This window comes from Hyaena hyaena, unplaced genomic scaffold (genome assembly GCF_003009895.1).
Source record: "Hyaena hyaena isolate Hyena2069 unplaced genomic scaffold, ASM300989v1 scaffold_9, whole genome shotgun sequence".
Taxonomy (NCBI): Eukaryota; Metazoa; Chordata; class Mammalia; order Carnivora; family Hyaenidae; genus Hyaena; species Hyaena hyaena.
The window spans coordinates 5,400,506-5,413,739 of NW_024080641.1; the positions used below are offsets into that span (position 1 = coordinate 5,400,506).

A 13,234-nucleotide genomic window follows, 5' to 3' on the forward strand; every position below is an offset into this window, starting at 1 on the left:
TTAAGCGTTAGCCATCATTTCAATGAATGTTACTGCATATCAAAACATATTTATGTAAATCCCTATTGATGAACATTTATTTCCACCTTTTAAAAACTTAGTTAACAGTATTAATGTGCTACTGACTTTTTCTATTTGAATCTTCAAATCTTAAGTTAGAATTCTACTTTCTCCAGCTCAGAGGGGTTCCACATTCTACATTTTGATAAATACCAAGTTCAAAACAAAAAGCAATTATTCAATCCACTGCTAGGAAAAAGTGTGAAAGTCAGTCATGCCTCAATGATCAGTGTGTTTGGGGAAATTCCCAAATTCCAACAAATAATTTATTTCCCCTTCTTTCTCGGGATGGGGAGAAGATGAAATAATGGAATAGAGAACTTGACAAAAGTTACCTACTTCAAATAGCCTCTCTACCTGAGTAATTTTGATGAAAGTAATGCTAAAACCCTTGGAAGGCAATGGCCTCTAAGTCTGGATGGAAATATGGAGAATAAGAAACCAATGATCAATTCAACATAGACTAAGAGATGTGTGTCATGAGTGTAACTTGGACACTTAAACCCCTGCTTTGACTTTCTTGAAAATAACAATCGACAGTGTTAAGGTCTTACTATTGTAGGATAGCAATCAATTTTTCAGTCTATGCTGTCAGAAAAGGTAACTGGGATTCTACTGATTTTATGCAGTCTAAGTTCAAGGTCCAAGATGTTAAGACCTAACCTGATAGAGGCTGGAGAAGACAGGAGCTCATCACAACAGGGCAATGTCAGACTACCAGGACAGACTGCAGTACGAAGTGGTTCTGTCACAGTTCAATTGTCTCCCTGACAAACTGTGGCCTACTAGACAGCTTACAAGTGTTCTCTGCTGTGTGGCCTCCTGACTATGGGGATATGTTAAGCTGTGGCTGAAACACCAACTTCAGTGAGACAAGTTCCTTCAAGCTTTATGATTGGAAGAATTCACAGGACACTGGAGTTTTCTTTTAAAAAATCATTTTATACAACTGTTTTCCTGGGTAGATTTTCTGTTATTCTTATCAGTCCTATTGCTTTTATAAGATTTATCACCCGCGTGGATCCTGTGATGAATGGTAAGATTGGATCGCCAGCTGAAGGTCTTACCACAGGTCTCACACTTGTAAGGTTTCTCCCCTGTGTGGACTCTCTGATGAGACTGTAGCTGTGAAGAGCGACTGAAGACCTTGCCACACACATCACATTTGTATGGTTTCTCTCCAGTGTGGACACTCTGGTGAAGCTGAAGACTTGAGGCCTGACTGAAGTGCTTCCCACACTCCCCACACTTGTAGGGTTTCTCTCCTGTGTGGACCCTCTGATGCATGTCAAGATTCAAGCTCCACTTGAAGCCCTTCCCACACTCCTCACACTTGTATGGCTTCTCTCCAGTGTGGACTTTTTGATGGGCTTGAAGGTGTGAACTGCGACCAAAGCTCTTCCCACACTCTTCACATTTGAAAGGCTTCTCTCCACTGTGAACTCTCTGATGTGCCAGAAGATTCGAGGCCTGCCTGAATACTTTCCCACACTCCTCACAATTATAAGGTTTCTCTCCTGTGTGGATTCTGCAGTGAATTTTGAGATCTGCTCTACGACTGAATCCCTTCCCGCACTCTTCACATTTGTGGGGTTTCTCTCCAGTGTGGATCAACTGGTGAATCTGAAGTCGGGAACTCTGATTGAAGCCCTGCCCACAATCCTCACACTTGTAAGGCTTCTCTACGCTGTGGGCCTTCAGATGGATTTGAAGATAGGAACTCTGACTGAAGCCTTTCCCACATACTTCACATTTGTAGGGTTTCTCCCCTGTGTGGACCACCAGATGAACTTGATAATGGGAGTTCCTCCTGAAGCTCTTACCACACTCATTGCACTTGTATGGTTTCTCTCCTGTGTGGACTCTCTGATGTGCTTGAAGATTGGAACTCAGAGTAAAACCTTTACCACACACATTACATATGTAGGACTTCTCTCCAGTGTGGACTCCCTGATGGGCCTGAAGACTTGAAGGCCGACTAAAGCCTTTACCACATTCCTCACATTTGTAGGGCTTTTCTCCTGTGTGGACCCTCTGATGAATGTACAGATTTGAGCTACAAATGAAGCCTTTTCCACACTCCTCACATTTGTATGGTTTCTCTCCCGTATGGACTCTCTGATGGGACTGAAGATGAGAATTCCGACTGAAGCTCTTACCACATGCATCACATCTGAATGGTTTCTCTCCAGTGTGGACCCTCTGATGGTCCTGCAGATGAGAGGCCTGACTAAAGGCCCTCCCACAGTCCTCACAACTATAAGGTTTTTCTCCCGTGTGGACTTTGCAATGAACCGTAAGTGCTGATCTGCGACCGAAGGCTTTCCCACATTCCTCACATTTGAATGGCTTCTCTACGGTGTGGACTTTCTGATGGGTTTGCAGGAGGCAGCGCTGACTGAATCCCTTGCCACACTCACCACTCGTATAGCCTTTCTGTCCCATGTGAACTCTCTGATGAATACGAAGAACTGAGCTATAACGGAAGGCTTTCCCACACTCACTACACGTATGAGACTTCACCTCTGAGTGTAACTGTTTATGAAGATCAAAAGTGGAGAGATCACCGAAGGTTTTTTCACATTCACTACATCGGTAAGGGTTTTGTCCTGTGTGAATCATACCATCCTGGTTCAATGTTGAAGCCTTCACGCTGTCTTTCTCATAGTCATCATGGCTGTAAGATTTGTCACTTCTGTGTATTCCATGATCGAGGGGATGTGCAATCCAACCAACCGCATCAACATCCTGTTCACACCGACGCAGAAAATTCTTCATGGATATCTGCTGATACCCGTTCCGGTAATGCTGTGACTCAGTCAAACAGGTTTTCCTCCAAGAGTCTTGGGCTCTCAAAATTGGAAACTCTGGGTTTTCAGTACCATTGGGACCAGCCACTTTGCAATTCCACATACAGTTCTCATCTTCAGAAATTTGAACAGACAGTCCTGCCCCAGGCTGGCAGGGGGAATCACCCTGTTTGCAAAACTGGGAACTATTTCTCATGGAGTTCTGCCATCTGGTTAGGTCACTTGCAATGTGTTGCCAGATTTGCCAGCAGGAAAGCTCTTCAAGGGGTCCTCTGTCTTGAACAGTCCTCAGCTCACACTGACTGTTCCCTCCTACAGGGGGGCAGAATTCAGAGATGTGGACAAGTGAAAGCACTATTCAAAAGAGTCAAGATTTCACATGGAGGACACAGCATGAGAGTTTAACGAACCTCAGGATGGTCCAGCTTATCTTTTTCACCACGTATGAAATACTCTGGCTTACATATTGATAGAAACCAAGAGGGAATCCATTAAACTCCCAACCGCTCAGCATTAATGAAACCTACTTAAAACAAAATTGCTGCCATCTGACATACCATTTAAATCATTTATCAGAAATGATATGTCTTTCCCGCCACAATACAGGGTCAATAAGAACAAGCATTTTGCAGTGTTGACAGCTTTTGACAGTGCATAGCAGTTAGCAGGCACTCAAGAAGTGCATGCGTAGATGAATGCCAGTTTGAGGTCTGAGATTATCTCTAATTTTAAGTCCCGGTTTAAGTGTGAACAAGACAGAGGAGCAAAACAGCTTTTAAAAGTAAGGTATCTGAAATAAGAAAAGGAGGGGCGCCTGGGTGGCTCAGCTGGTTAAGCATCCAACTTCAGTTCAGATCACGAACTTGTGGTTTATTGAGTTAGAGCCCTGAGTCGGGCTCTGTACTGAGAGCTCAGAGTCTGAAGCTTGCTTCTGATTCTGTGTCTCTCTCTCCCTCTGCCCCTCCCCACCCCCCTTATACTGTCTCAAAAATAAACAAACATTAAAACAAAAAAAAGTCTGAAGAAAAGTACAGGTAAATACAGTTTGCTTAGAAGTTGAAAGGCAGCACCAGAGGCAGCCAATACCCTAAGGAGGTACTGAAGAGAAAATCAAAGGTGCTAAAAAAAGAAAAGCATCAAGACGTATGCACTAGATCCTCTGAAACTTTTATATTATCTAAACATTTTTTTGTTTTTAAAATTTTTTTTTAATGTTTTATTTATTCCTAGGAGAGAGAGAGAGAGACAGCGTGAGCAGGGGAGGGTCAGAGAGAGAGGGAGTCACAGACTCTGAAACAGGCTCCAGGCTCTGAGCTGGCAGTAAGCACAGAGCCCGACGAGGGGCTCGAACACACGAACCGAGAGATCATGAACTAAGCGAAAGTCGGACGCTTAACCGACTAAGCCACCCAGGTGCCCCTATCTAAAATTTTTTTTGATGTTTTTATTTTTTGAGAGAGAGAGAGAGAGAGGCAGAGCACAGGCAGGGGAGGGGCAGAGAGAGAGGAAGACACAGAATCCGAAGCAGGCTCCAGGCTGTGAGCTGTCAGCACAGAGCCCGACACAGGCTGTAACTCATGAACTGTGAGATCATAGATGATCTGAGCCAAAGTCGGACGCTCAACTGACTGAGCCACCCAGGTGCCCCGTACTATCTCTCTAAATGTACCCTAACCATCACCCCCCAATACCCTGCCAAGTAGGAGTCAAATTTAGAGGCCAGAGAAGAATGCTGACTCTTTGAAAACAGTGTGGAAAATTTCTGGATACAGATCCAATGATCTTCAACAAGAATAATTTTCAAAATGAAGAATGGTTTATTAGTGAGCTGGGAAACAAATTCCATAGCTTATGTTTAGAAGAAACAGACCAGAAACTATTAGGGATTCATTACAAACAGTAAAGGTGTCATTGTATGAAATGCCTGTGAAAGTCATACATTTAAATACATACACAAACACAATGTCCGAGGCAACAACGTAAGATCCATTTCTTATTATGCATGTGGATTTCATTTTATTTTATTCTTTTAATTTTTTAAAATGTTTTATTTATATCTGAGAGAGAGAGAGGGAGAGAGAGAGAGACAGCGCAAGCAGGGGAGGGTCAGAGAGAGGGAGACACAGAATCCGAAGCAGGCTCCAGGCTCTGAGCTAGCTGTCAGCACAGAGCCTGACGCGGCGCTTGAACCCACGAACCATGAGATCGTGACCTAAGCCAAAGTCGAACGCTCAACCAACTGAGCCATCCAGGCGCCCCTATACATGTGGATTTTAGAAGGAGCAAATGGGATGGGATGCAGCTGGGCAATCTTTTAAGGGAAAGGCTCACTCACAAGCTTGCTATTTTCTGAGACCTTTCATTCTCTGAAAGAAGAGATACAGAAATTGAGGGTTTTTGTCCCCTTCTATGGGGGAGCTGCCTCACTGGACAGAAGAATCCTCGATCAAAAAAAACTTCCTACATGAACACGCTCTGCTAAGGGAAAGTCCCAGGGAAACAGTGTTACTCCATTTGGTTATAACCACAACGCTGCAGGTTCTGTACAGGTTTCTGTACAAGCTGGTGCGGGTCAATTTGTACAAATTGTACAACAAACACACACTCACACACGTAGACCAGGGGCACCTGAGACATCAGAATTAGGTTAGGAATTCATTTAAAGACAGAAAAATGGATTGCAATATCCTCTATTCACATGGATCTGTTCACCACCTATTAGCTGGCTCCATGGAAGGCAGGTTTCCCTACACGGAACTCATTCATTTACTCAACAAATATTTACAGAGCCCCTGCAAGGTACCAGGACTGCTGTAAGCACTGAGGATAGTTAGCAAGAAATGAAACAGACCAAATTCCCCCCTCCTGAAGACTACACCCCAGTGAGGAGAGAAAGGTAATAAACAGTGAACAAAAATATAAGTGAGGCAAGGACCAGGGCTCAGACACAGAATAAAGCAGGGCACAGAGAGTAGACAGGGAATGGCATTTCGACAGGGTGGTCAGAGCCTAAACATGGTATTAAAACTGAGTGACCTGAAAGAAGGAGAGAAGGGGCCGGAAGGACTGGAGGGGGAAGAGTATCCCAGGCAGAGAGGGGAGCAAGTGAAAGGCTCTGAGGCAGAAGCTCCTTTGCGGGTCTGGGAAATGGCAGACGCTGTAGGCAGAAAAGATGGGGCGAGAGGGAAGATGGGTGTATTTGGAAAGGCAGTGGAGGATGAACGGCAGACCACAGAGAACCTTCTGGAGGCTGCTGTAAGTGGTTCTTACTCTACGTACGCGAAGCCGTAAGAGAATTTTGAACAGAAGCCTAACCTGACCTGACCTGAAGTTACAAAGGATCACTCTGGCTCCTACCTGGAAAACAGACTGTAGGAAGAGTTACACAGTCCAGGAAAAGGGTCCAGCAACTTGGACACGGGCAACAGCACAGGGGCGGCGAGAAAGAACACAAATGCTCAGGAAACTGCGAGAACTCACACTTGCTTGGTTCTTACCCACATTTCTCTCCATCTGCGTTGCTGCTTTCATCGACCAAAGCTGCTCTTCTCTTTCTAGATGCCATTTATCTTGTTTCAAGGGTTGATGTCCTGAGAACATGCAAAGTCACAAGTTACAAAGACCACACGAGAGCTAAAATTTACTGGAAATTGAGGTCCCGTCTGCCTATTCGAGGTACTGAAAGTTGTGTTTTTCAAACCTGTTTTAAATCACGACCCAAATGCTAAACACATAACATTTATGTCATGAACTGAACACATACCTGAAGATGTGTATTGTCGAAACAAAGTTTGAATGATCTATTTCTAACCAATGTCTGTGTCACTAAATCTCCTCCCACTGGCCCTCGCACACTCGTTCAATTAGCCAGTTTTTGCTGCAATGTGTCCTCAGAAGCTCTGATAGTCTCTACCTTACTTATTTCATTCAAAGTTGCTCACAGAACTCAATAAATCAGTTTTATAATGCACTAATGGGAGAGGAGTGAAATCTGAAATTGAACAAGCAACATATAGCAGTATACTTAGTCCACTTATAATTCTTGAAAAAGACCTGAAAGATCTTGTTCAGAAAGACCAGAGACTTCCCGTGTCCCACAGGAAATGGAAAAGTCCAATCCCCAAACTCACAGAACCATTTCAAGAGCCCCCAAAGGTCACGAAGATACTCCAGAGGGAGGCGGCCCTCACCCACTGAGACCAGGTTCCTGAAGTTTTCCAACATCACATCCTGGTACAGCTTCCTCTGCGCAGAGTCCAGCAGTCCCAGCTCCTCCTCCGTGAAGGCCACTGCCACGTCCTTGAACGTCACCGCCTCCTACGACAAACACACACAACCTCCATCTTACACCTGATGTCCGCCACACGAGCTGGGAAGGATGGGTGGGAAGTTGCTCCGGCCCCGGAGCCACGTGTAGGTTTCCCAGCGCCTCTCCTTCTACCCCGCCAATGCCACACGCGGTTTCCCTCAGCCTCGCCGGGACTACTGCTATGGGGGCGCCCCGGGGGCTCGGTCAGTTAAGCGTCCAACTCTTGATTTCACCTCATGATCTCATGGTTTTGTTCGTTCGAGCCCCGCATGAGGCTCTGCACTGAACAGCACCGGAACCTGCTGGAATTCTCCATCTCTCTCTCTCTCTCTCTGCCCCTAGCCCACTTGCACTCTCTCTCAAAATAAATATAGAACCTTTAAAACAAACAAAAAAAAAGTGTTGCAATGGAAAGGAAGGCTTTGTCTATCCACCCGGTCCTCTCGGTGAATGCTGTAATAAGCAAACTCCTTAGAATTTGAATCGCTGCATCCTATACTTAAAAGGCTTTACTTTTTAATTTAATTAACATTGCCAATGACCCCAGAAACACTGAGGTTAGCCCCAGCAGTGTCTGATGGCACCTGCCTTCCCACTGAGATGGGGATCAGGTGAGGAGCAGCATTCTATGTGGAAATAAACCCAGAGGGCATGCCAAGTCCCTGAATGAAAAACTCTCCCCTCCTGTATCTGTCTTCACTTGGAATACCATACTCTGCCTCCAGATCCCTGGTTTTCTTGTGTGTGAACTTAAGCAGGTACTTTTGTCACAATCCCTCTTCTTTATATTTAAAATGAAGACAGGGGCGTCTGGGCAGCTCAGTCAGTTAAGCATCCGACTCTTGATTTTGACTCAGGTCACGATCTCCTGGTTTGTAGGTTTGAGCCTGTGGCAGGCTCTGCACTGATGATGCGGGGCCTGCTTGGAATTCTCTGTCTCTTTCTCTCTGCTCCCCCACAATCATGCTCTCTCACTCTCTCAAAAAATAAATGAGCATTAAAAAAAAATTTTTTAGGGGCGCCTGGGTGGCTTAGTCGGTTAAGCGTCCGACTTTCGCTTAGGTCATGATCTCGCGGTTCCTGGGTTCGAGCCCCGTGACGGGCTCTGTGCTGACTGCTGGCTCAGAGCCTGGAGACTGTTCCAGTCTGTGACTCCTTCTCTCTCTGACCCTCCCCTGCTCACGCTGTCTCTCTCTCCTAGAGATAAATAAAACATTAAAAAAAAATTAAAAAAAAAAATTTTTTTTTAAATAAACAGAACTGAGATAAAACCAAGCACATCTTTATAAAATTGTTCTAAGGTGTCAATGTAGTGAGTGACAAGTCTTTTACTACCACTGGACTTTTTAAACTAAGGTTATGTGTTATTTTGATTTAAAAAAAAAAACACTAAGGAAAAAAATAAACCAGTAAATAAAATACACACAAGGTATGTGACTCAGGCACGGAGGAGGGAAAATCTAGCTCTTATAGTTAGAAAGCTTCTAACAGTATCTTTTCTTGTGAAGCTGAAGCTTGACCAGATGCACTGGGCCATATCTGAATATTCTACCACAAAACATCTGACACCACCAGATATAAAAAACACCTCCTCAGTTTACTATGTTAATGACAAAAAAGGGCAGTCGTTTTTCATAACTGTTTCCGGAGAAACAGGTTAAATCAGGAAACTGTCACTGTAGCGTTCCTAAAATAGCAAAAATCCTAAACTAAATGTCTACGAACAGAGAACAATTTAAAATACAGATACACTGGGGCGCCTGGGTGACTCAGTCGGTTAAGCGTCCGACTTTCGCTTGGGTCATGATCTCGCGGTTCGTGGGTTCGGGCCCCGCGTCGGGCTCTGTGCTGACTGCCAGCTCAGAGCCTGGAGCCTGTTTCAGTCTGTGACTCCCTCTCTCTCTGACCCTCCCCTGCTCATGCTATCTCTCTCTCTCTCTCTCTCTCTCCTCGAGAAATTAAAAAAAAAAAAAAACAAAAAAAAACATTAAAATAAATCTTTAAAAAAATAATAATAATAAAATAAATAAAATATACATAAATTTGATGAAAATACGATACAGTAACTAAAAATTGTTATAGTGTTAAATGAAATAGTGTTAAATAGCATTAAATGATAGGTTCTATCTATGTTATAAGGTGGGGGATTGACAAAACAGGTAAAGGAAAAAAAAAAGAAAAAAATGTACAATCTTCCAGTTATAAAATAAGTCACAGGGATGAAAGACACTAGGGCGCCTGGCTGGCTCACTCAGTGGAGCATGCAACTCTTGGTCCTGGGGTTGTAAGTTTGAGCCCCACACTGGGCGCAGAGATTACTTAAAAATAAAAATCTTGGAAGAAAAGATGGAAGGAAGAGAGGGAGAAAGAAGAAAAAGAAAAGAAAAAAGAAGGAAAAAATAAATAAAATACAGCACTGGAAATACAGTCAGTAATATTACAATAACTCCCTGCAGTGACAGACAGTAACTATACTTGCACAGTGAGCATTCTGCAATGCACATGAACTGTCAAATCGCTATGCTACACCCCTGAAACTAATAACACATGATATGTCAACTATACTTCAATTTTAAAAAATAAAATTGAGGGTCACCGGGGTGGATCAATCAGTTAAGAGTCCAACTTTGACTCAGGTCATGATCTCATGGTTTGTGAGTTTGAGCCCCATGTCAGGCTCCATGCTGACAGCTCAGAGCCTGGAGCCTGCTTCTGATTCTGTGTCTCCCTCTCTCTCTGCCCCTCTCCCACTCGTTCTCAGTCTGTCTCAAAGGTAAACACTAAAAAAATTTTTTTAATTGAAAAGATGAAAGATTTTTAAAAAGAAACCTTAAAAAAGAAAAGCCATATCTATGGATACAAATATACAATTATGAATACATGTGATAAAGAGATTATGGAATTATCAAAGCATCTAATTTGGAAGTGGGAAGTAGTAAAGTGTAAGATATATGCAGTTCTACTTTTATTTGTGAGAATAAAAAATGATGAGGCACCTGGGTGGGTTGGTTTGATGTCCGACTCAGCTCAGGTCATGAACTCACGGTTTGTGAGTTCTAGCCCCGTGCCAGGCTCTGTGTGGACAGCTCAGAGCCCGGAGCCTGCTTCCGATTCTGTGTCTCCCTCTCTCTCTACCCCTCCCCTGCTCACTCGCTGTCTCTCAAAAATAAACAAACATTTAAAAAACAATTTAATAAATTTAAAAAATAATGAAATAAAAACTAAAAACAAAACCAATTAAACTTCCAAAGCATAAAGACAAAAGCCCCCAGCACACTCAACAGGTCCTCAGATGCCCTGACTCTCCTTGAAAGAGAAGAACTTGAAAAAAAAAAAAGAAAGAAAGAAAGAAAAAAAGAGAAGAACTTGTGTGGAGCTTCTGAGAACTAACAGGACATTTTTAACAGCAAGAAATGTTAAGCCCTACTCACCTTGAATAAGCTCATTTTCTCTTTCCTTCTGGAGAAACAGAATCCTAGGAAGACAGACTGGGAAAGGAGAAAGAAGTCAAGAAATCGGTCAGGTACGTCATTAACCTACGGGACGGCTCACTGTGAATGAGCAAAGGCACCCCTTCCTCAGCGCCGCACAGGTGAACATGGATTCATGAGCAGAATGCGGCGCATTGCCAGAGAACCCCCTTTACCCGTTTCCATAGCAGTTCAAGGAACAGCCTGCCCAACCACAAAGATGGCTCCACCACAGGGTGCCCTAGCTTCCGCTGTAGGAATTCTTATTCTGGGTACGGTATAAACTGAGACCACATCAGTAAGAACAGGCTTTGGAGTCAATACGCACGGGCTGAAATCCCGGCTAGGCTATTCACTAGCAGCGTCACCCTGGGCTGATCATTAACATCTCTCTGTCTCAACTTTGTCATCTGCAAGTGGGAAGAGTAACGATATCAACATCCTGGGACCGTGGAGAGGTGGGAGGCTCCCAGAGCTCCGCCAGCTTCTTATTTCTTTGCAACTGCAGGGACAAATTCTGCGGAAGAAGATTCTGTAGCTTGAAATGATCCCTTTAAGTGTGATTTCTACCAAAAGAATATTGTTAAAACATGCAGAGATCACAGGTTGTTGCTCTATAGAGCGTGAGAATCTTATTAACTGCTTAAAATCTCCAGTTGTCTTCCTAATAATTTGTCACCACAACAATATTTAGATGGACATGGCCAATTTTTTATAAAAGGTATAAACATAAGTGATGTTTCATTTTTTGAGAGAGACAGAGAGAGACAAAGAAGGACAGAGCGTAAACAGGCAAGGGGTAGACAAAAAGGGAAGCACAGAATCTGAAGGAGCTCCAAGCCCTGAGCTGTCAGCACAGAGCCCAATGTGGGGCTCAAACTCACAAACCCGCCACATCATGACCTGAACTGAAGTCGGAAGCAAAACCCACTGAGCCACCCAGGAGCCCCTCTTTTTTTTTTTTTTTAATGTTTATTATTTATTTTTGAGAGACAGAGACAGAGTGAGAGCAGGGGAGAGGCAGAGAGAGAGGGAGACACAGAATCTGAAACAGGCTCCAGGCTCCGAGCTGTCAGCACAGAGCCCAATGCGGGGCTCGAACTCACGGACCGTGAGATCATGACCTGAGCTGAAGTCAGGCACTTAACCCACTGAGCCCCCCAGGCGCCCCAAGTGAAACTTTTTAGGCAGGCAGTGCTTTTGAGAAACATGCATGGAGGTAAAGAAAACTAATTAAAACCCAAGGTTCTACAACAGAAAATAGGCTGACAGTCCTGGCCTAATTTAAGTAAAAAAGACGTGCATCTGAGTTGTAAGCATACTGTTAGAAACAAAGGAGTGTATAAGAAATAAATAGGTAGGAAGAAAAAGTTTCCTCTATAGCAGAAGACAAGCTAAAAAAATGTAGAATGAAAGGTAGTTAGAAAATCATCAATGAACACTAAAAAATGGTGAAAGTGTGGGAAGAAATTTAAAAACAAATAAATAAGTAAAATATTAACTGCAAAAGGGAAAACAGGCACCAGGCGCACACCTTCCCCAAGAAAACAAATATGAAGTCAGTGATGCACCGAGAAGGTGGCCTTACCACTCACTTCTGTAGCATCCCTGCTGTTAACACACAGCCTGGATTGAATCATAAATATCAGATAAACCAAAAAAAGAGGGACGTTCCACAAAATAATTTGCCAATATTCTTCAAGAATACCATCAGCTAAATACACATAAATAAACTCTGAGGAACCATTCTATTTTTTTTTATTACTATTTTTTTTAATGTTTTATTTATTTCTAGGAGAGAGAGAGACAGCGTGAGCAGGGGAGGGTCAGAGAGAGAGGGAGTCACAGACTGAAACAGGCTCCAGGCTCTGAGCCGGCAGTCAGCACAGAGCCAGACGCGGGGCTCGAACCCACGAACTGCGAGATCATGTCCTAAGTGAAAGTCGGACGCTTAACCGACTAAATCACCCAGCTGCCCCAACTATTTTTTTGTTTTAAGTAATCTTTTAAAATTTTGTTTTAATGTTTATTTTTGAGAGAGAGGGAGAGAGAAAGAGAGAAGGGGGAAGAGGGGAAGAGAGAGAGGGAGAGAGAGGGAATCCAAAGCAGGTTCCAGGCTCCCAGCTATCAGCACAGAGCCCAACACGGGGCTTGAACTCACGAATTGTGAGACCAGGACCTGAGCCAAAGCTGGACACTTACCCAACTGAGCCACCCAGGTGCCCCAAGTTTTAAGTAGTCTTCATATCCAACACGGGGCTCAAACTCACAACCCCAAGATCTGGAGTCACATGCTCTGCAGACTGAGCAAGCCAGGCGCCCCAGAATCATTCTAGAGTAAAGGAGACCTGATGAAACAAAAACTAAGCTCAATGTGTATCACAGGACTGGACCATGAACTAGAAAAAGAAATTGCTCTCAAAGACTTTCTTGGAAAAACTGAAAATAACTGAAATTTGTACTTTGGATTAGGTAACAGCATTACCATTATAATTAATTCCATATTGAGCAGTCTGCAGCGTGTTCTCAAATGGTTCAGCAAAAAAACCAGAACATACAAGTATGATAAAGCTGTGAAAGAGACC

General features: G+C 43.6%; 1 protein-coding gene across 2 annotated transcripts in view; it reads right to left on the reverse strand.

Annotated features, from left to right (window-relative positions):
• The window catches only part of LOC120243185 (zinc finger protein 227-like), a 41,097-nt gene that overhangs the window by 24,379 nt on the left and 3,484 nt on the right, over positions 1-13,234 (reverse strand). The window contains exons 1-4 of one of the 2 annotated variants that reach the window (XM_039249287.1): positions 10,611-10,646; positions 7,061-7,187; positions 6,368-6,460; positions 1,074-3,182 (exon numbers count right to left, since the gene is read on the reverse strand). In XM_039249287.1, the coding sequence (XP_039105218.1) occupies positions 1,074-3,182; positions 6,368-6,460; positions 7,061-7,187; positions 10,611-10,625 (2,344 nt within the window). In that variant the 5' untranslated portion in view covers positions 10,626-10,646. Of the gene's footprint in view, positions 1-981; positions 3,183-6,367; positions 6,461-7,060; positions 7,188-10,610; positions 10,647-13,234 lie in introns of those variants that run through there. The other variant, XM_039249279.1, reaches the window with a different exon arrangement.